This window comes from Apaloderma vittatum, unplaced genomic scaffold (genome assembly GCF_000703405.1).
Source record: "Apaloderma vittatum isolate BGI_N311 unplaced genomic scaffold, ASM70340v1 scaffold965, whole genome shotgun sequence".
Taxonomy (NCBI): Eukaryota; Metazoa; Chordata; class Aves; order Trogoniformes; family Trogonidae; genus Apaloderma; species Apaloderma vittatum.
This window is the reverse complement of record NW_009717419.1, coordinates 1-24,857: the sequence shown is the minus strand read 5'-3', so window position 1 is coordinate 24,857 and position 24,857 is coordinate 1. Positions and strand designations below refer to the sequence as shown.

General features: G+C 39.2%; 1 protein-coding gene across 1 annotated transcript; it reads right to left on the bottom strand.

Annotated features, from left to right (window-relative positions):
- Positions 1-943: 943 nt before the first annotated feature.
- Positions 944-23,955, bottom strand: LOC104274270 (low-density lipoprotein receptor-related protein 2-like; the record flags this gene model as incomplete). The annotated part of the gene is made up of 20 exons (XM_009869861.1): positions 944-1,066; positions 1,817-1,954; positions 3,709-3,825; positions 4,405-4,524; positions 5,208-5,336; positions 6,254-6,499; positions 8,033-8,229; positions 9,167-9,344; positions 9,752-9,975; positions 11,213-11,383; positions 11,866-12,018; positions 13,914-14,430; positions 14,926-15,221; positions 15,642-15,843; positions 17,326-17,457; positions 18,304-18,423; positions 20,061-20,186; positions 21,477-21,719; positions 22,109-22,312; positions 23,666-23,955. Coding segments are annotated over 20 exons (3,926 nt in total), but the record flags the coding sequence as incomplete, so codon positions are not given.
- Positions 23,956-24,857: the final 902 nt, after the last annotated feature.

Genomic DNA, 24,857 nt, shown 5'->3' with positions numbered 1-24,857 from the left:
CCTTCTGTCCCCCAGCTCCCCCAGGGCCCTTTCTCTACGCTTCTCTCCAGCAGGTCAGTCCCCAACCTATACTGGCACACGGGGTTATTTTTCCCCAAGTGCAAAACTCTACCCTTGCCCTTGTTGAACTTCATGAGATTTCTCCCCACCCAGCCCTCCAGCCTGTCTAAGTCTCTCTGAATGGCAGCACAGCCTGCTGGGGTGTCAACCACTCCTCCCAGTTCTGTGTCGTCAGCAAACTTGCTGATGACTTGGGTATTCCATCCCATATACATCATATTCAGTGTAAAACTGAGGGATCATGAGGGTTTAGCTCTCTTTTGTGTTTTCTGCAATGGCTGGTGTCCAGGGAGGCCTTTGATCCCAATGCTGAGTCCCTGAATCCAGCTCCCGTATCCAGCTCCCCTCTGCCACTGAGCCTGGGGCCTCTCCAGCGCTGCCTGCTCTGCAGCACCAGTGGTAATATCAGGGGGCGAGTTGGGTTTGATATTGGTTTTGTACATATATTTCACTATTTTTATTATTTCTTTATTCATTAAAGCTGTTTTAATTTTCTTTTTCCAATCCATAAGTCTCTCTGCCTCATTCCCTCTTCCTTCCCATTTGGGGAGGTAGAGGGGGTTAGAGAGCACCAGCGTTTAGTGGCCAGCCTCCCCCCCCAGCCATAACCCACGACAGATTTATTGGCCAAGAGGGTATCTATGGGCCTTTAGCCCTGCTCACAATACAATGTAATATGATTTTGAAAATCATGATGATTTTTGCGACTTGTAAAGTAGCTGTGAATATGTAGTACTAATAATCGTAGTTCAAATTATTCGATATTGAGCTCTAATTTTCATAATTTACACTTAATTTTGACATTTCTGTAGTCCTTTGGTATTATTAAACATTAAGCACTTCACAGTTACAGAATTTGATGCTAAATTTTGTGTAAACATACAGTGTTCTTCTTTCTCATCACTTCCATCTCCACAGTCATCCTCCTGGTTGCACAGTTCATGACTATATACACAGCGATTGTTTTCACATCGGAAACGGAACGGAGATTCACAAGCAATATCCACTGAAACCACAAGAGATCGGGTCAGTCACACTGATACTTCATGCCATGAGGTCACAAATTATCCCAGTCACTTTTATCTGGTAACATTTATACATTTCCTATATTTTTTAACAGGTGAGGAGACATTCAGACCCAAAAGAATATTTTGTTCTCATTGTGCTGATTGCACGTTAGGTCACTACATATTTTTTGTCAAAGACAGTACATCGTCATTGCCTGAAGGCATAGCACTGAGGTTTCTAGACTTGTTTATGAACTGACTGAAAACCCAAGATTCTATTTAAGTGGCTACATAGGCATAACTGACAAAAACTTATAAGTAGCAGCTCCAGCACCTCATTTCTAAAGTCAGGACTCCTCAACCATATTTACAAAGATGTCCCAGCTATACTGATGGCTTTAAAAGCTCAGCACCTTTGAGAATATACGTTAGCTCAAGCAATCGTTAATTGCAAACTGATGCTGTTATTTTACATAACCAACCTGAAAACATGAAATACTGCCTTATCTCTTTGATATATTTCTCTCTAACTTTAGAGCGACATATTCAAACATCTGCAAGCAGTGGGAAACATGCTGCAGGAGAATGAAGTGAGCTTGCATATGAAGCAAATTCTCAGCACTCATCTTGAATTAAGTCTGTGAGAATCTCCAGGAAAAATACTTAAAATTAATTTTCTAATTGTTCTATCATTAACAGAGAATTTATTATGCTTATTATTCATTTTAATATAATATTTTCTCTCTTACAGCAAAGGTGAAGTTCTTCATCTGAATCATCTCCACAGTCATTATCACCATCACATTTCCAGTACGGCTGGATACAGACATGGTTTTTACATTCAAACATCATGGGTGGACAGTAGGTACCATTAGGATATCGTGTTGCTGAAGAAAACAGAATTATTACGACATTTTTGTTTACAGTGAAAATGTTAGATTTTCCTGAAAACCATTTCACCCAACACTATATTATTTATTATACTCTTCTCTCCACAGTAGGAGATATAATATGGAGCACCACAAAGATCTGCAACAACAACAGACGGCAAGGGCTGAGGACTTCTTGGCAGTTATAATTAATTCGGGTTTCAACAAATAGTGAAACCATGTAAATTACTCCCATAAGCTTTTGAAAACAAATTGCCATTAATTTAGCAAATGCTACTTGAATTTGTTAATGACAAATCTAGCTCAGCAATAAAGGTAAATAATGTCACTGGCACCAAACATGAATGACTGAAGAAGTATCCAAGATAGCCATTTCCAGAAGGACTCAGGATGTTATAGTAAAAAAAAAAAAAAAAGAAAAAAAAAAAGCATAGATTCTCTAAAAACTATGGAAAAAAACCTGAACTAGAGCAAAGACAAACCAAAAACCTGTCTCTTCCAACCTACATATATAAACCATGCCCTTGCCCTTGGTTTCTCATATGCTTTTTTCCGCTCCTTAAGAACAGCCAAATGTTGTGTTCACTTAGGTTCTGAAAGATTAACTGTTGCAATGTGGTTATCAGGAAAATAAAGGTATTACTGTGCAGATGCCCTTTCCTAAAGTGCCGATGTTAAAAATAAGTACACGGGAGGATGTACAGAACTGAGTACTGAGGCCTAAAATCATTTGAACAAGTAAGCCAGAACCAACACTTCATTATCACCTAAAAAGCCAATGTCAGTCGGCACAGATAGAGTACAGAGGTGATATTTTCACTGTGAATGGAAACAATACTTTCTGGGTAAATGGCTGGAGCTCTAGCTCCATACAAGCTACAGTGTACAGACATTCTTCACTGTGGATCAATACAGAGCAACAGAAGGAAGACAGAAACAATAAAGTATTTTATTTCCTTCACTTCACGGATACTTTAGAAAACTATGCACACCTTTGAGCATTATAAAATACAATCCCATTACAGAACCCTGTTAGAAGATGTTACAACTGAAACAATGGATCTTGCAGTGTCCATGAGACAGTCAAAAATTTTAGTTCAGTCATATGTGTATCTTCTGCTGGGCCTTGTAAACACATTAGATTCCTAGCATTAGGAATGTGTTTACAATCAGTGCAGGAGATGGCAACCCATCATTATATTTAAAAGTTGATTAAAATAATATACTTATCCTGAATTTTTACTGACACCACTGAGTATTGCAGAATTCTGTACCTCTAAGGAGTCATCTCACTTAGAGAGAAAAGTGTAAATCTTTCTGGAAGTGAGCTCAATGAGCAGAAATTTCAAAACTTGAAACTCACGACAAGTTGCTTCATCAGAGAAATCAAGGCAGTCTGCATTTCCGTCACATCTGAAGCGCTCTGCAACACAGTGTCCACTATTACACTGGAAATAACCTGGGTGGCAAGTCCTCAGTTCTGAAAAGATTTGGAAGTACCTGTTGAAATGTCTTGTTGTTCAAATCCAGATAAAGTGTTTATTTTTTGAGACCAACATCCTAACAAAGACTTCAAAATCTCAGACCATTAAAACTGTGGTATCCCCTACTTTAGGGGGAACGACTAAAATGATCTGGTCAACACTACTCCATTAAAGATGCTTGCTATAAGAGATCATTTTGCAAAATAATTTATCACATTAGAAATCCAAGTGTGAAAATGTAAGATGCAGCATCCAGGCAATACTCACCACAGTCACGTTCATCTGAATTGTCTTCACAGTCATCATCATGATCACAGATCCACCGGGAAGGAATGCAGCGCAAATTGTCACAACGGTATTCACTCTCCGTGCACTCACGAGGACCTTCATTTAAAAGGAATGTACAAATATGAAAAGCTCTCCAGATGTAGATTTAAACATCCACACCCATCTCATTAAATCAGACATAAGCAATACGGACAGATAATGGGGTATGATCCTTAAAACTAAAGTATGTTAAAACAGCATTCCCCCCAATAGTCTTTAATTACATTAAAAATTCTATGTCCCTCTTGACACAGAAAAAAGAAAATTCATTGTGGATTTTTTTCATCACAGAATTATACAGGAATTTTTATTCAAAGTCAGGAAAAATAAAAAATCCACTGTCATTGTTTAAGGAACTATAGAATACTACATATGCACACAGGGCAGAATTCAAATGTTACTTCTCGGTGGAAAATGGATCTGTGTTATTTTGATGACTGGATTTATCAGTGGGCTTATGTATCCAAAACGCTTCCTTATGATATAACTGCGGTATTTCAGCAAGTAAAAGACAGGCTATGGAGTAAAATAACAGAAGAGCTGCAGTTGAGAGCTGTCTGCCCCGTTCTCATAAGAGATAGATGGATAGTTAAGTCAAAAGCTGGACTATATCATGACAGCCAAAAAAGAACTTACTGCAGTTGTGCTCATCAGAGTTATCTCCGCAGTCATTATCTCCATCACACTTCCAGCGCAGCGGGATACATCGATGATTGTCACAACGGAAATCTCCAGAAGGACTGCAAGTCATCTCCTCTGCAGTGTAGAGAGTTTGCCAATGAAACAGGGCACAGTCTTGGGATAAGATGGAATGCACAGAGGATAATGCAAGGAGATAGAGGCCACAAACTGGGCCAATGAATAGAGAAGTGATTAAGAAACAGCTGAAATAACTACATAGGATTGAGATAGAAACCCAAAAAGATAAGCTTAGTGCTGTCAGAGAAGGACACCTTGATCTCATGGTGTGTTACACTTTCAAGTCTTTTCTGCTTCTGACATAACAATCCAATGTCCTCTAAACTTTGTGTATAAGTACGATGAGTTTCAATACAAATGCGAAGGTCCAGGAAAGCATCATCATATTCCCCATACTGATGGTTTCAACAGGACAGGAGGTAAGTTAAGTAAATGTAGAAAACAACAAAATTTTAAATTGTTTAAAATAGTTCAGCTCAAGTAAAAGTATTTCCTGTGATACACTGGGCAAAACAGTAAAACCCTGATCTTCAGAGCTCATAATCATGGGAGTTGCACAATGAACTGCTGCACATAGAATTTTTCCTGAAGACAAATAACTAACGGGGTGATTAGTTTATATCAAACAAAATATGCCCAAGTACAATATTACTGAAGACTTTCATAAAATCAAGGTGTTTGTAAACTGGAGAAATATGTTAGGTACAAAGTTATGTTGCAATGATCTTCTCCAAACATACCACAGCCTTGTTCATCACTGTTGTCCCTGCAGTCGTCGTTCCCATTGCACACTGCCCACAGCGGTATGCAGCGGTAGTTCGTTCTGCAGCTGAACTGCGTGTGATTGTCACAGCGATAGGCAGGGCCCACTGAAAGAGGCAGTTGTCAAAGTTAGTTGTGCTACTTCGCCCTTAAACTGCCCTCCCTGCTATTCCACCTTTCAAAATCTGTTATGATTTATAGTCAATTATTTCTACCAAAAAGAGCTGCCTGCTAACTTCAGTTTTGTAGAAGAGAAAGTGTTAAACGTATCTGATTTTACTATCATGTCCAATCTATGCTGCTTGTATTCTGCATATGCTACAAACCCATGACAGGTTCCAACGACATACAGTGTGTTTTTCCATGAAGTATTTGGAACTGTCAACAGTGGTAATAGAAGCTCCCAACTTGGAAGCCAGAGGAGGCAGCTTGTCCCGAGACGGCAAAACTTGGTCACAAGTTCCCTGAGATGGTCAGCAACTCCAGAGACAAGCTGGAGCACGTAGGAAAGCCCTGCTGTTAAACACAGGCTAAACTGGTTGTTCTCCTTGTGAGCTTTTGTTTTCAAATCACGTGCCTATAATCATGAGAAACTTTTGCTTCAAGAAATGAAACTTTACTTTGTTTTCACAAAAAGTGTGACATGTGTTATACTCCAAAACGGAACAAAGTAAAAATTGGTGAAGTGCTTCCACAAAGGCAATAGGTCAGCATACATTCTCTTTACAAAGCATTGTTAGGGGTCAAGCAAAAGGATGCTGCCAGCAGCAAGCAAGTCAGAGTGCGATGCTGCCAGTTCTTGATAATCTGGCCACCATAAATACATTTTCTCCCCTTCAAGAATAAGTAGTAAATTATCACATAGCCTTTATGTTTCCTAATACTCTTAACTAAATTATTGCAATTAGCTTGCAGAAAATATTCTTTTCCAATGCATTTTCAGCATCAGGAAAAATAAGTAATGCAGCTTGCTCTGCTTTTGGTGCACTATAGTGTAGGCAGCTGGCTACAGCTCTGTGCTTACTGCATTCATGGAACGGCTCATCGGAGTTATCACCACAGTCATCATCCACATCACACTTCCAGGACTGTGGGATGCAGCGGCCGTTGTCACATTTAAATTGGCCTGGGGGACAGGTTCTACCAGCACAGTGAGCACCATCTTCATCCGAGTTGTCGCCACAGTCATCCTCTCTATCACACTGCCAGGCTTCTGGGATACATCGTTTATTGGCACACTGCCACTGATGAGTTTCACACTGGTGATTAGCTGCAAGAATACAAATGGGCTGTCATGATACTGAAGCTTACAGGAATGTCTGCTGCTGTTCCATCAGCTGAGCAATTATGGCAAGAAAGCCAGTAAAAATGTCAAACATCACATTTACTTGCCCAGTTAAGGTACAAATTTCAAATGTCACATTTCCCACAGGCATCTTCAGACAAGCTCACTAATGCTCTACATTTTTCTAGGATTGAGACAGGTAACATCTCCTCCTAAAGCAGAGAAGAGTAAACCCAGCATTCAGATCCAGTTGAGGTAGGGGCTCCCAGTCACTTTGCAGAGGACCTTAGTGATACTGTGGCTCCGGCCATTCTAATAACTTAGATGTACATTGCTGATAAGCCTGTTCCTCTGACTGTGAATGAACGTGTCACAAAATTTAGCAGAAGACCACGCTAAAATCAGGCCCACAACCTATAAATAAATGTACAATCCCTATTCCCAAAGGGCAAATCACTGCAAGCTGATGTCAGTAGTGCTGACAAACCGGGAGAGCTCTGAAGGTCTGTGGAAACAAGAGGTGTCAAAAGGTTAGGGCTGGGCCAACTGCTCAACACTGATCTCTGCTTCCAGACTTTGTACATCTCACTGGATATGACTCCACTGCTTTTTTCATATACTGTCAAACTGTTCAAGAGGAAACAGTATACTGTAATTCCAACATATTTTCTAGACTGTGTATGAGATGATGAGAAGAAGGAACTATCTAGACTTATTTAATATTCCCTTGTGCCATACTTAAGAGCTTAGCTATTTGAAACTCAGGTAAAATTGACATTTTGTTTAATTCTATCATTGTTAGAATCACTTTGCTAATATAAGGCAATGAAACTATCTATTACACAACCACACTGCTTTCCCCTCCACCACCTCTCTCTTACGTTACTAAGCTTGCAACTGCCAGAACTACCTCAGTTACAAAAACAGAACTTTTTTTAAAAAAGCTTTTTTAAATTAGACATAAGTACATGCAATACAACAGGCTTTTAAGGAAATAACATTATTCCACAAGCTACATTTCTAAAACACTGCCATCACAAACAGCTATCCAAAACAAATCTTCCCATGTGGACTGGATTTTGTGCAATGCAGAGGGCAAAATAATTTTGTACCATCATGCAAAGCTCTAGAATACAGAGAAAACTGACATACCTACTAGATTAACCTGGGCATTAGGAAGCCTTAGATTCCTCATGCCAACCATGATTCTACTCAGAACAAAACAAAGTGGATCCTGATGCTAGTATTTTATACCTTAGATTGTAATTTAGACCAGTGCAAATCTGTCTCAAAGGTATAGAAAAAAGTCTATGTTTTGAGATATAGTATATTTTTGCTCTCCTTTACCCTGCTTTTACACCAAGGAGAGTTGCTCTAGAAGGTGCAAGGCTAGAAAAGACTGCATCTGTCTACCACACCTTTTCATCTGTAAAAAATGACAAACATTCTGAAATTTATATATGGTTCACACCTTTTGTACTGGCAAAACTTAACTTAAATTTAGTAGTTGTAACGTACCACAAAGCACAGGGTCTTCATCTGATCTGTCATGGCAATCTGGCTGGGTATTGCACAAGAAATGTGGACTAGTGCAGTTCCCATCATTGCACTGGAACTGACCAACAGGACAGTATCGGTGTGGACAGGTAGGGGGTTCATCAGAGCCATCTCGACAGTCCCTCTGTCCATCGCATTTCCACCAGATAGGAATACATCTACAAAGGAAAAACAGTGCTTATGTCTCTACAGATATGCAACCGTACTTTTACAGCACAAAAGACAGTCTTGTCTCAGTCTTATTTCTTGAAACTTCCAAGACATCTTGAATTTCACATCTTTTGTTTCATACATCAAATGCTAACAAAATATGCCAGCACACTGTCACCAGAAACGAGCCTCTAGAAGGAAATTCATAGCAAATTAATAATGATTTAATTTTTATCTATATTTGTGGTAACCATCTTTCATGCTTTTTAAGTCAATCGTAAATTGGATTTTTAATGAGATAACATTTTAATAATTCCCATGTACTTTAGCACAAGATTTCCCTAGGGATTATCATTGTAACACTGCTTCACAAGGCCACCCAATAAGCACATCTGCCACACAGGCTCTAGAGTCATAAGAGTATCAGCACAGTAGCTCTTACATCACCATTCCTCTCCCTTCACTGCTACTGGCTTGGGAAAAGGGTCAGAAATGTGTTCCCACATCAGCTAAATGGCTTTCCTGGGCCGCTGGCATGTAGCACATACTTGGCAGATATATTGTAAAAGTAAAAATAAGGGATTCCAGCTTTGTGAATTCACCTGGAAATGGTTTCTGGAGGCACATGTTTCCAACAATCCTAATCTTGCTACATTAGTAATGTCACATAACAAGAAGCAAGGTTAAAAAAATACAACTTAATGCGTCCAAAAGTATTTTCCCAAAATCATAGAATCATAGAATGTTAGGGGTTGGAAGGGACCTTGAAATATCATCTAGTCCAAAATATAAGACTGACTGGTCCTGGCTTTGTCTTTGCAAGCATGCCAGAAACTCACAGTGAGAGAGCAGAAGGAATCCCTGATTTCATGCCCTTTTGAAGAGACTAAACTGTAAATATCCTTAAACAGACATTGAAAAAACGACAGTGAGCAGCAGACTTACCTCTCGGTGTCTGCACAGAGGAACTGAGTGCTAGAGCACATTGGAAGGCAGTGGGCTGTGTTGCCAAACTGTACTATCATGAAGTTATCAGGACATTCGCAGGAATAACCCTGACCACCAGCTTTTATTAGACAAAGATGGGAACAACCACCATTGTTGGTGCCACAAGGATTATTAACTGGTAAAACAGAAGAATAAATATTACCGAACTTTGCAAAACTGAGGACACAAAGGTCTCAATCTCTAACATACTCCTCTAATACCATACTGAAAGCTCAAATGTAAGAAGATGAAAACCAAAACCTACATAAGTAGGCACTCAGTGAGAGAAACAGGTACGGTTTCCTACACAGGAAACACACTATCAAGCCATGATGGTTTAGAAACTAATTCAAAATTATGCATTTCCAGTCATTGCCATTCAAAGAAAAGGCAATTTAAACATGTAAAGTAGAGGCCTACATTGACTCTGTGCATTTTATTTCCCTCAGCAAAGGCAAAACCTGAGTGCGCTCTGGACCCGTTACAATTAGTCTCCAGATAACAGCTGACCCTCTAAATGTAAATCTCATCCTGTTTTCTCACCAAATGGCTGTCTGTATGGATGGTAAACATGGATGTCAAATGGCCTGTGTGTGGTGTTGACAAGAACAGTCCTGTCTGATCCATCATATTTGTTTCCTTTTTCAACTGTTCTTGTGTTCCAGTCAGTCCAATATATTGTGTCTTCAAAAATCGTTATTGCAAATGGATGTGGTAAAGTCCCATCATATACTGTGTGTCGATGATGCCCATCCAGGTCAGAAAATCTACACAAAGAAAAATATGTGCAAAACATTCAGAAAGCTCCTAAAACGTTTTCATATCTTTATTATATATGTTTATGGTATTCATTATTGGTGACCAGGATCATGCAATGTAGATCTGCAGCTTCTTTAGTCCCTAATGAGAGGGTACTGTCCTCAGTTAATTCATTTTAAGATATGCAGAAAAGTAAAACAGGTTATTTTAGGCAAATAAATGGCAGAATCTTCCCACAGAAGCATATCAGCTAGTCCAACGAAATTCTGCCCATTTACTGCCTTACAGCAAGTTATTTTTGTCACACAGGTGACTAGCTTGCCTGGATCATTCATAGTGCTAATAATGGAACACTTAAGACAATAATAGACCTTCTATTTTCCTAAATTTTATGTTTTTCTGATTTAGAGCTTCCTTAGATGAAATCTTTAATAACATTTTATATTTTTACTTTCACCTTGCTATAAGGGGCAATTATGAAATACGAGAGAGAGAGAGAGAGAGAGAAAAACATATGATTAATACACATTTTTAAAAGACATTTCAGCGTAGAAAAGGCTGCCAGAAAAATCAATGTAAAGAAGAGGTAAATTTAAATGTACATGTAAATATGAGTACAAATATAAATACCAATATAAAGTATTATTTTATCTTTTTAACGTATTACAATGCCTTGACAAAACTAGAGTGCTAGTTATTAATTTTTACTGATATTTAAATGGAAATTTTCTAATACTAGAAGCAATTAATAGATTTTTCTTCATTAACAAAAAACACCCCCATAATCTAACAGGAAATTCCATGTCATACATATGGAAAAACGTTCAGTGATCTTCTAGTGATTTTTATACTATTTTATTAGCACATAACTAGTTTAATTACAGTTCAGCTCTTGTCTATTGACAGAAACTAGTCAGAAAAAATAGTGATTTTATACTCTGTTTTGCTTTAGTTCATCACTTTGTACATCTAGATATAAAGAAGTTGCATATCTGAGTACCAACTGTGAATCTTTTCATTATAATTTTCAGCCGCTTCCAGTGGGAACTAGGATGGAAATATACAAATCAGGCTACTCTGTCATCTAGTGAGTTGTATCACCTACTGCTCCAGACTTTCCGACCCTGTTTTCCTATAGACTCAGAGGGTAGAAATACATACGATGCTTACAGCATCTATAAATGTCACCACTGCCACCTGACACAAGCAATTACTCAGTTGTTCTACGTTTTTCTCTGTACGTACTCAATGTAATTTAGGTGGGCATCTGCCCAGTAGAGCTTGTCGTTGGTGTAATCTATGGTGAGTCCATTGGGCCACTCTAGCTTTGTAGAGATTATCACCGTCTTCTCTTTGCCATCCATGCCTGCTCGTCCAATATAGGCTCGATCTGCCCAATCTGTCCAATAAATCTGTCTGTTCAAATAAAGAGTTAAAGTTAGGACTGTAGTAAAAATATGCTGAAGTAAGTATTAGAAGCCACACCTCAAGTACAGTATTTCCTGCAACAGAACTAAAGCAAAGATTGAGGAAGTTAAGAAAAAGGTTAATATATTTGTGACTTTAACTGCTACAGGAGACATTTCTGTGATCACAGTTGTCTTCAAAGAATGCAGCTGGCAGTCCCACCATCTATCAAACCACACACACCTCTACCAAGCTTTTTAGCTTTGCAATTACAACTTTCTTGTCCACATGGAACCAAATTCCACTTCCAATGACATCTGACAGCCTTGCATATATACCTACAAAAGGTAACCTACCGTTTTTCTTAAGCTGCAACTAAGAGCTAATGCCATGCACAGCTAAGAGCAGGCAGCCGAAATTTATTTCAGATTTTAAGAGAAAGAGCATGACTATTTGTAAAAGAAAGGAAAAGCACTCTTGAAATGCCATACCCATATTTTGGATGAACGACAATTGCTCTGGGGTACTGAAAGCAGAAAGTATTGTTGGCATCCACACACCGATCCACCAGTTTTTTCCGGAATCTTCCATCAAGTTCAGAGACATATAGACAATCTTTGTAGGCATCCACCCAGTACAATTTTCTGAAATGTTTTAAGGTAAATTTATTTATTTGTATTTACTTTTTTTTTTAGCTTATTTTGCTTCACAGCATGTTTAATTTCACAGTTTTTCTCCTAGAAGTTATATATTCACAGTAAAGGAAACAGAGACATACATCTCTTCTACACCATGCTCCAGTCTTCCCTTTTCCATCCTGCTGTTCTGCAGCCACAGTCATTGGTGCCAAATTCAAACTTGCAGTTGCCCAGTTGAGCATCATATACTGTTTGCCTATGAATTCCTAAACTCCTCTTCTCTACCCTTTCTCTCCTGCCAACAATGGCCAGAGAAGCAGGAAAACAGACATGCAACGCAGACTGTGACCAGGACTGTAAAGTATTTGAGAGCATCATCTGTTCCATGCTGACACCTCTGCTCTCATCAAACAGGTTCTCCTCTGAAAACTCCTAAGCAGTTCAACAGCCTAATTTAAACTTCACCTAGAATTTTAACATGTCTATTATTCTGCCTAGGAACCATAAACACGTGCAATCAAAGAAATCATGCAAGCCAAAGCAATGATTTTTAAAAGGCTGCATTTAATTTCATTAGAACTACAGCAGGCTACTTTGAAATTGTCTGCACAGCTGGTCAGCTCCAGCAGCCACAGGGCCACTCCAGAAACAGCCCGATGGCTCCAAGCTCTGCCTGCACCATCCTGAGCAGTACCAGTCCCACCAAGGAGGAGGAGAAGACAGTCCTCCCCAGCCTGCACCTCATGGCATCCTCCAGCCCTCTCCCTGCACTGAAAATGAACAGAAAAACTTGTCTACTATTGTATCAGCCTTCAGCCTTTCTGAAACACCTAATAAAAACTGACTGAAGACAAAACTAATGGTAGTTGAAGTAATTCAGCAACTATTTTAGTAATGAAGCAACAGGGCCACTTTGGCTAAAATTAGGTTTTTTCTTCTTCACCTCAAGATGAAGTGGTTTAAAAATAAATGAATATTTACATATTCATATGAACACTCTCATAAAAGTTGTAGATGTGACTTTTGCAACCATTGTCATTATTTTTGCAGTCTGATCCATATCTGCACTCAGAACACAAAACCTGACGAAACGCAGCCAAGAACACTGTCAGAGAGGGAACCACGTAAGGAGAGAGTTTCTGTGGCAGCAAGTCAGACTATTCCTGACACATAGCAGGCAATTAAAAAAACTACCATAACGCAAAGTGCTTTCCAATTACCTCACCCTTATCCTGCCTTCCCTATAGCAAATGATGTGGATCGTGCTGTTTGAGCATCAGTTGAAGATGCATTTTTCAAGAGCAAAAAACCCATGCTCTTCACATTGGTACAGGAGCTAAATTTCAAGAATATGCACTATTACTTACTTCACTAGAATCTATTTACCTGTTGTAACATTGTTTACACAGAGTGAAGCCTGCATCCCAGTCCCAAGGACTGCTAGCAAAGGAATAAAAGAGCCTAAGCTCAGAATCTCTACCCCATAGCCACATGTAGCATCCCACTCCCCTCTTGGCCTAGTCTATTCATTACTAGTCTATTCTTACCCACAGGTAATACACAGCACTTTATTACTGATGAGAGATCAGCTCTGATACAATCTCAGTACACTAGATATGAGAGCAAATAAAGGAAAGTGTTATGTAATGTATTAGATGCTGACAAACACTTCCAGAGTAGTTGTGTAACACTGCATCCACCATCCAAAGCGATTTCCTATGCAGTAGGAAAGAACCCTAAGATAAACTCCCTCACACATCATTTTCTTAGTAGCCCACAAAAAAAAAAAAAAAAAGAATTTTCTTACCTGCCAACCCAGTCAACAGCGATACCTTCCCCGTTGGGCACATCATCACTTATCACTGCCTCCTCAAAAAAAAAAAAAAAAAGTATTTTCTTACCTGCCAACCCAGTCAACAGCGATACCTTCCCCGTTGGGCACATCATCACTTATCACTGCCTCCTTATTTGTTCCATTTAGGAACATCCGTTCAATGACCTTCCTCCCCACATCAATCCAGTATAACCTCTTTTCCACCCTGTCAAAGTCCAGTGCCACCACATTTCTCAGTCCTTGCAAAATGAGAGAGTAAGACTGGCCATCTGCAGTGAGATTTCTCAGATAGTAACGGTTGCTAAAAATAAGGTATGGGGAGATATTACTATTTTGCCGGCAACTTTTTCCATCAGGCTCCCGGATATAGCCTGGGGCACACTTACAGATGTAGGAGCCAGCTGTGTTCTCACAAATCTGGCTACATACTGACGGAGTTTCATTGCACTCATCAATATCATCACAAGTCCTTTTATCAGACATAAGTTTGTATCCGGGATGACAAGAACAGTAGAAACTTGTCTGTGTGTCCACACAGTCATGATCACATCCACTGATTGAAGGGTCACTGCATTCATTTATACCTGGGGAAGGAAGAAGTGCTATTCAAGGAACCAGCTAGCAGAGAAAACAGTCCAGGTACAGTCACTTTCCAGTGTATTCCCTCCATCTCTCTCCTTCCCTGTCACCTCCTGAAAATGCTCAACGTGAATCTGGGCTGCTGTAATAAAGGAGGAAAAGAATCTAATATAAAATATAAAATTATTCTAGCACCTTCGAGGTCTGTCACCAAACACACTGAATGCAAAATATACACTTATGACTTGTGTATTTTGGAAATGTAAGGGCAATGCATAACTATAATTAGTTTATATAATTAGTTAAAATTTGCTTGTTAAAATAGTATAAGTATGTTTTAATCAGAACAAAAAATTAAGATATATACATTCCTATGTATACATCTGAGACGATCATGGAATAGATATGATTGTAATTAAGCAATTGTCCTAAGAGTACTTTTTCTAAGCCGTCTAAGCATTTTAAATTAAATGAGACAGTACAAACAAATCTACACATACCACATCCTTTTTCATCACTATTATCTAAGCAATCATCCAGACGATTGCAGACTTTAACCATTTCAATGCAGTTTCCATTGTCGCATTTAAAATGACTGGGAGGGCAGGTGGCTTCTGGTGTACTACAGAGATGTTCCAGCTCATCTGATTCATCACCACAGTCGTTATCCCCGTCACAGACGTAGGCCTTGGAGATGCAGCGCCCATTCAGACACGTAAACTGGTGCTGTTGACACGGTTCATAGACGCATCCCCTTTCATCGCTGCTGTCACCACAGTCATTCCGTCTGTCACATCTGAAGAAGAGTGAACACCTTCTTCAAATATAAGCAGGTAACCGCTATCTCTAGGGCAGGTGGACAGATACACTCTCCTGACTTTCAAAGGAGGTCAGAATATTATTGTCTCTGGTGGAAGAGACTTTCAAAAATCAGGGTTGTATTACATAGGATCTCATCCTGTGAGTCATGTTTGTATTCCCAGTATGCATTACAAGCTGAATACAGTCACTAATGGTGAGCACTGAGGATATTAAAACAAAAAATTCCAGAGCACTTTCATGTTAAAACTAACGTATGAGAGCAGAGAAGATCAACAGTTCCATTACAATATGCAGAACTATATAACAACTAAAGAGCGTGGAAAAAAGGCTGAATTACTCCCTTCATTATAAGCAAATTTTGAGAATTTTTACAAGAGCTCGAGGAGTTACAAACCTGTACGAGTTTCGGACGCACAAGCCGTTACTACAAGTAAACTCATTCTCCGTGCAAGATCTTCGTGTGCAGTTCTGATGTTCATCAAACGCATCACTGCAGTCAGCATCACCATCACAGACCCACGCCCGAGGAATGCACCTCCGGAGCGGGGGCCGGTTGTTGGCACACGTGAACTCTGCTGCTGTGCAGTTGCGGTTTGCTGAAAGGAGAGCACGTCCACTGACACACCGAGTTATAATCTGTGCAGGTAACATCCTCCCCCACCGCGCACACACGCAGCCTTACGTCCAGCCAGAATCCACAACAGAGCCACGCTCTGCTGCATGTGCAGGGGTAGATGCTGTTTCACCTTCTCGTACACAAAAATCACAAACATCCCCACCCACTGTCACTGAGAATTACTCTACACGGAGGTTGACTAGGAGCCAAAGCACTTTCAGATTTCTTAGGCAATGCTGGTGTGTGCAGAACTCCGGATCTTGTTGGATTCTCAGTGCAAGTTTTTCACATGTTTGGCCAGATTTCCTGGGAGCTGAACCAATATTAGGCCCAGGCTCACTGTCCCTTGCTTTCTTCAAGGTATTCTGAGCTCCAGGGAACGAACAGAAGGAGCACCATCACAGTTACAAAGGGCAAGGGCTGCTGTTAAAAACATCAAGGAGCCGTACCAGGCTTGGTGAACCTTCTTCCCCTTGTTCACCCTCTAAACAGCCTCACTTATATTGCTTCACTAATTTTTAACGAAATTATGCCCAAAACGTGGTTATTAATATGCACAAGATCTAGAGTGTGATGATTGCTGCTATTGCTGCCCACATCATACAAACAACCCAGGTTAATTATAATTCCATTTGAACTCAACAATTCAGAAAAGAATAAGTGCAAAATTAGATATTTTTTTTTAAAAAACAGTAAAATATTCAAGTGTAATTCAATACAATGAAAATTAAGGTACAGGAATGTCATGGTTTAAACTGTCAGCCACTAAGCACCACACAAACGCACCCTCCTCTTCGCTGGGGGATGAGGGAGAAAATCAGAGGCATTAAAAGTAAGAAAACTCATGTACTGAGATTAAAACAGTTTAATAATTGAAATATTTTTAAAAAACAATAATAGATTGTCATTAAAATGTAAATAAGAAAAAGAGAGAGAAATAAAACCTAAGAGAAACAAGCGATGCAAATTTAAAAATTGCTCACCACCAACAAACCGATGCCCAGCCTGTTGCTGAGCCACAGCCCCCCAGCCAGCTTTCCCCTTGGTTTACATGTGGGATGTCATATGGGAATGGAGTAACCCTTTGGCCAGTTTGGATCAGCTCTCCTGGCTGTGTCCCCTCCCAGCTTCTTGTGCAATTCCAGCCTCCAAGCTGGCAGGGCAGTATGAGAAGCTGAAAAGTCCGTGACTTAATGTAAGCAACTACTAAACCATCAGTGTGTTGTCAACACTATTGTCACACTAAATCCAAAACACAGCACTGTACCAGCTACTAGGAAGAAAATGAACTCTATTCCAGCTGAAACCAGGGAAAGGAAGAGTACACCTCAAGCTTAGCAAACACCTACAGCTTCATGGATACAAAAAAACTGGCAGAGGGTGCAAGTTGCTTGATTGGTTTCTAAAAAACGCCTGCAGGACAAACAAAGCAGTGGACTATCTATTTGCATTAAACACTTACCACAGTTATGTCTTTGATCCTCATCACTCATATCCCCACAGTCATTATCACCATCACAGATCCACGTTGCTGGGATACATCTGCCATCATCACATGTGAACTGGTCGCTTGAACAAGTCCGCGCTTGAGGCACTTAAAAATGAACACAATCACTCTGCTTGTTAAACTAACCAGCACTGCATCGAAAATATACTGAGGAGGGTATTTTAGGGAGAACCTTATGCTACTGAAATGTAAAATAGAAGCTTAAGTGTAAGATAGTTAAGGTATAAGCTGCAAGACATTTTCTTAAGCTAAAGGTGCAAGTCCAGCAACGTGTAAAGTGAGCTATCAAGCCCGCTGAAATCATAGAAGAGCCTGTTCTGCCTTGTATTGTGCCAACTTTTCCAGTGACAATAATGACTATGTTGCAATATCGATTCTCAGTGACTTCAGTTAGCCCCTTCTCTCCCTCCCTGCAAATTACTCGACTTCTTTCTACCTTCTTCCCCCCTCCACTGCTTATTACTACAATCCTGCAGTACATACAGGATTTGCTTATTGTAATACAATGATACTCTACCTCATACTGTGTCAACAATGTTCCTCTGCATCCCACGTTCCCTCTTTCTCCAAACGCACTATTACACACACACTTCCCGTACAGCACAACATCCGCTTTTACATCCAAAACATTACCAAAATAATTGCTACTTTATGTCGCTTGATTCACCACTATCACAGTCATATAAAGAGACAGGTTATACCCTAAGAGTAATCACATTCAGAGCAACCAATTGCAGCAACTAAAAGCCTTCACATTCCACACACAACTTTAAGTATTTAAGACTTGAATTACTCAGTGATGCAGATTTAGTTAGTGAATAAATCTCAGCAGATACTTCTTTTTCAGCTAGTCTGGATTCAAACTGCTGTCTGCAAGAGAAACTACTGATTTCCCCAAACCCATCAAGCTGTATCTTCTGACTGTAAACTTACCACAAGAAGCAGGTTCATCAGAGCCATCAGCACAGTCTATTCCGTGATCGCAGTACCAGTGAGCAGGAATACAACGTCCCGATGTGCAACGAAACTCACTATTTGTGCAAGTCAGTGAGACTGGAAGAAAAAACCTATGTATGACTTCTTTCTTTCTGTTACCTTTCCAACTTGTTTAAAGTTGCTTTTGAGTCCATGTTATGCAATAATATTACAGACCCCAAAAAAGAAAGAGAAAAAATTATGCTAGGAAGGATGTCTTTCCACAGTCTATCTGCAGAGAGTTCATTTTACAAACTAGCTCAATCTTCGTATGCAAAAAATGGGCTTAATTCTCTCTTTGCATAGAGTTATCAGCTAGTAAGTAGACAGAATTCGCCCTGGAAATAGGATCGCATGCAACAACTCTGATTATGTTCTACCTTCATACTTGAGATTTGTGCCCAAGAAAACGACCACAGTCCAACTTACTCATTTCTCCAGTGGCCAAACCAGGCAGCAGCAGACTCTATGTTTTACAAGGAATCAAAGTATGCAGTAAGGAAGTAGATAATGCTTTCCTTGTTCTTTCACCAATCTTCTTCACTTGCAAGTAGGGATCTTTTCTTAATGGTAGTGAAGAACAAACTGTAACACTGAATAGTTCCAGCTAAGCACGCTGCAAATATTCCTTCTGCACTTTGACTGAGCCCCTTGATCCTGGCATGTATAGTGGGTTCGACAATTCTTTCAGTCATTACTGATAATTTCCTGTGCCCTCTGATCGTTTAAGATACCGAAAAAGGGCCAAGTCTTGCCTTTTAACTTGCTCTTCTATCTGCCTTTAACGATGGAAATCAAAGGTAACTAACAAACTGCTCGTTAATGTTGGAGGACTTCTTTCAGCTCCCATTCTCCCTTTCTGTCCCTCTTTCTTGCCCTTCACCTCTCAGTTTAAGTAACTCAGCAGCAATACTGGGACATAAAGAGTAGAAGGGAAAAAGCATATCTTTCATGAGCAGCACAAGACTATGTCTGTATATATAGCCACATATTTTTGGCACATAGGGGTCCACAGATAAAAGTGGCCCTGTTCTTGCTAGAAAAATTGAACTCATACTTTAGAAAAATTATGGCACAGTTAATTAAAGGCAGGTACCTTTAGAAAAACCAAGGAAAAAAAATAATCCGCTCAGGCAATACTAAATATAAATCATTATCTGAAAACATCTGTTTTATAAAATGGTCCAAAACATTTTATATGGGAAAAGTACTACCTACTACCTAATACAAATGTCTGTACTAGCAAAGATAAGCTGGTTTGTAACTAAGGCTGTCTGAAAACTAGACACTTTTATACACTAACTGGAAGCTACAATGAACAATGCTGAAAGCATACGTAACTACAGAAAAGAGCTTGAAGAAATTGCATTTAAGACTGTAAACAATTTCATTAGATTAGAAGCAAACATGTTCTAATGTTAAAGTTCTAGAAAAGGTCAACTATAATACTTAAGTGCCAATTACTTTGTAGAACCATAAAGGATGCAGAGCAGAATAAACAAAAGGAATGATCCCTCAAATGGTTTCTAAAAGTGCTGCAAATTTAACTTTTTTACTAGAAAAAAGCATTGTTTAAATAATTGAAAGCTAATAATACAATGCATACAACTTATAAGTGTTCAGTATCTGTTTTGAGGAAGCTGGAATTATGTCCAAGGCAAAGAGCAATGAAATAATGACGTACAAGAAAAGTAACAGATTCCTGATTAACTTACCACAGTGAGTAGGGCTCTCATCACTCATATCTCCACAGTCATTATCACCATCACATAAATACGTTCGAGGAATGCAAATATTTGTGCTTTGACATTTTGTAAAACCAGACTGGCAAGTGCGCTCCGCTTTAAGGAGGGGGGAAGAAAAAAGAAAGAAAAACTATAAGATCTCTAGAGCTTTTTTTAATACCATTGTGCTGTATCTCGTGGAAAGATACAAAATATTGCTAAAGAGTCCCATGTCATTCACTTGCTGAAGTGTGCCCCTACAATTTGTGCTACACTGAAACAATTAAGATGACTGCTTTTATTGTAAAAAATCTTGACAAAAACATTATCAAAGAAATACATGCCAATACTTGAGAGGGGTGAGAGAAAGTCAATTGACATGTATTCACACTGTACCGCCTGCATTTGCAGCCAGCTGGTATGGTATGAATCATTAGGCCATGTACAAATGACAGGCCAGGAATTTCAAATACTCAGACTTCACTGAGAATAAAAAAATTGCCACAAGTAACATATTAAAAAAAAATAATAAATAATCACTGTGCACACAAAAACACACAAAAAATTCTCTAATGCAGTTTCATCAATTTTTCTAGCTCCAGACATAAATTTTCCACTGAAGAATGAAATCTTAGTGCAAAGACATTAGCTTGATTAATTGCAATAGTAGTCAGTATTGAACTAATCACAGTTTACATCTTAAGGAAACGAAGCATAACTGATAATTTTCTGATAGCTACAAAGCATGTAATTTTAAACAGAATAAATATAAACTGTGTCCATATATGAGTCACAATATACACTCCCAATGATTAAATCTAGAATAAATAATATAACACAACACAAAGTAAAAACCCACTGTCAATCTCCAGGCTAATCCTGCAAAAACATAACACCAGCATCCAATTCACCTGAAGTAACCTTTCTGAAGTCCATGGGATTACTCCAAGACCTAACATTAAGCAGTGCACAACCTTTTGTTGCATCAAGGCAGGCTATATAAAGCAGTAGTTATTCTGTAATATCTTAGGGTATTCCAGAACTTCTTTTAACAATTCTATTTAGGGGGGCCGGTTAGCTCAGTCAGGTGAGCATAGCGCTAACAACGCTAAGGTCGCGGGTTCGATTCCCGTTCGGTCCCCATGTGTCGCCTGATCCAGTCAAGAGGGGGCGTCCCCGGTGGCAGGGAGGCTGGATTAAAATCATCTCTAAGGTCCCTTCCAGCCTAGGCCATTGTATGATTCTATTTGCTTCAAATAACACAAAATAGAATCTGTAATGTAAGTAAAGAAATCTTCTATCATCTTTTCTGATTTCACCATAATTCTTCACACATGAATACATTTCTCTTTTTTTGGTCTAACGACTCAAGTTCATATAGACACCAGGCAATCAGGATAAACTTACGGCAATTTCTCTCATCTGAGGTGCCATTATCGTAACAGTTGTTTACTCCATTGCAGACGTACTGAAGAGATATACACCTCCCATTATTGCAAGTAAATTCCGTGTGGGAGTCACAGGTTCGGAACAAGCAGCCAGCCTCATCGCTGTTATCTCCACAGTCATTGTAGTGATCGCAGCGGTAATGATAGGGTACGCATCGCCCATTACCACAGGTAAAAGCTGTTGGCTGACAAGTATGGAAAGCTGTACGAATAAAGTAAAAAAAAAAAAAAGTAATATAAATGGATAAAACTTAATCTAAGTTCTCTGACAAAGTAACTAGTAAAATCACAGTATTTTTACCTGTCAGGGCAAAAACAGCTGCAAAGCGGACTGCATGAAAAGTAAAATACATATTTGAATTAAACAAAGAAGAAGTTGCCTATACATGCTAAAAAATTCAGTACTAGAGCGCTTTTGCATTCTAGAGCAAATCAGTAGCCATTCAAACCTCAAGTCTGCGAGGAAGCAAGAGATCATTTCCGAACTACAGCCATAAGATCCATGATCATAAAGTCATAAAAGCAGTAGAGAATACAGTACAGGCAAGATAGAATATGCATCACTCTCATGCAGTTATTTTAAATGCTTACCACACACACTTTCCAACTCATCACTGCCATCAGCACAATCATTGTCATTGTCACACTTCCATCGTTCGGAGATACATTGTCCATTAAGGCATGTGAAGAAGCCAGCATCACACCGGGTACCGTTATCCACAATACAGTGCTTGTTATTATTGGCTAAATACCAGCGACCTTCAGAGGGGCACTGACATTCTGCACCAGATGGACCTAGATTTATGTTCGACAGTTAAAAATAAAAAATAAAAAAGGAGAGAAAAAATGAAAGAAATTTACACTGATGCTTTAAATATGGTTCTATGAAAACGTTCACAGCTGTAACACTGGGAAAAGCAATTAAATCCTCATAAGTCCTATCTATCTGCTCAGATACAAGTGTGGTGCTTTAGCCACAAATGAAACCCATCAAGACCTACAAGAGTTATTTCAGCTTTCCCTAGATGAAGTGAGATCAGAACTCAGGAGTATCTTAATGTTTGCTTGTTGTCCAAATAGTTTCTGGGTCACAGCGAGATGTCATCTTACGCTTTCAAATACCAGAGCTACACCCGCTGAGACTCTAGATCCCTCAAAATCAAAACAGGGTTTTCAGAACTCCTTGCACTAGAGTAACAGCTCTTCTCAAAATCAATGAGAAATTTGAGTCGTTTTCAGGCAGGATAGAGAAAAAATGGCAGGCATTTAAGATATTACAGATGAAAGCAGGTACTCAATGAGTTTTTCAAAGTCAAGGATCATAACTTCAGAAAATGCACAACACACGAATCAGCTCTGTAACGGGTATGCTCTTTGCTCTGTGCTGCCATTCTGGTTTCCTGGCCATCGGGACTGGTGACCTGTCAGAGCACTCTGACTCTCTCCTTACACATGCCCAAGGAGAGATACAAGCTGGGATAACATAAGTCACTCAGGCCTCACCCCAATAAGCAGCTGGTGATTCACAGTATGTTTCTGAAGTCTTTGTCTCAAAAGGAGGGCACTTGTCCCACAGTGTACATAGGAATCCATTTGTGCTATCTTTTTAATAATTGTCCAACATTTAAAATAAGGTAGTAGAAATATTTTTATGGAAATTAAGCATTAGGGAGAGACTTTTTAGTATCATGTGACAAAGAAGCAGTGACCATATAGGTCTTTTAAAAATGCAGTAGAAACATCTGTTCAGGATAACATACATATGTACAGCATAACAGCACATATTGTGAAGGTAACTGTGTGCTGTTGACCTCATTTTGTGTCTTATCCCAGAAGAAAAAAAAAACAATATAAACCCTCTTAAAACTCCATAAAGTAATGCTTTAGTTTAAATTAGAGGAACCTACAATTTTTATTTGTGAGTATGCTCAGACACAGCCCTCAGCTGCGTGTTGGCAAAATACCATGACCTTGAATGCCAATCATTTTTATTGCAATGATAAATAAAATATTAAACATTTGGATAAATATTAAACATTTGAGAACTGAAAAAATATTTCAGCTATCGCCACGTGACTAAAGCTGTTATATATGAATTCTAACACATACAACCCTAATAAGTTATAGCCATCAGGCATAACAGCTTACCTGGTGCACAGATGTGACTGCAGCCACCATTGAACTGGTTGCAAGGGTTGGTACACTGCTGCTGCTTACTTTTTGCCCAGACATGAATATCCATAGGTCTTTGTGGAAGATTCATGATCATTACAATCTGATCTGAACCGTCATACTTATTTGCTCGGTAAATGCTCCGTGTGTTCCAGTCTGTCCAATATATGTGCTGATCAAACAACGTCATTGCAAATGGATGCAGAGCAGTGTTAACAATTACCTCACGATTTGTACCAGTGAGAGTGCATCGCTCAATCTTCTGCCTGAAATAACAAAGAACTGATTACATCTTAAAACAGAGAAATATTTTAACTTATGTACAAAGTCATGCCCCATTCAGTCTGGCAACTAGTATCCACTGTTTCAGTACCGTGCATCAATATCTAGGTTGCTGTTACAAGTTAAAAATCTCTGATTTTCCAACCTATGGCTTCAGTAGTGATGCAGAGTAGCAGCTGTGTAATACTGTACAATAATGTACTGAAAGTAATCAGGCTGAAGATTGAAATATTTGAACAACTACACTACTGCAAGCTAAAATGAATGCAAAACTTTATGAGACAATACAATTTTGGAAAGGATAAGACGTTAATGACTACTTGTACCAGGAGAAAACCAACAGTCCTATGAAAAGGGACATGTTTTCATGTTTTCATTTCAGTTATATCTTCTACAGATCCAAAATTAGACTACCAAGAAATGCAACCAAATTCACAAGACTTTAAACGTGCATTTTCTGCTATTTCTCACATAAGAATACAGGAGGGAAAAACAGTTCTAATATATCATAACCACCATGTATATAACATCTAATAGCCACAAATATACAGTGTATGGTAAACTTTTCCTCCTAGCTCATCTTCTAGTTTTGATTCAGCCTTAGGAACAGTATTCACAGTGATAAATAAAATTCCACTAAACAAGACTTCACAGAGCTCCAGAAAAATCGAAGTTCAGCCCCAAGTTCTGCGACAGACATGTTCTGCTGTACATGAACTATTGTTTACTCACAGAGGCATCATTACTGACCCACCACCACCTTGTCTCAACTTTTCACCTTCAGCCTTTGCCACCCTTAATGACCACTTCAGCAAAGGTCAGTGGGGAAGCAGCAGAAGATATGCTGATGCCAGGAGACACAATACGCACTATTCGTGGGGTGGGA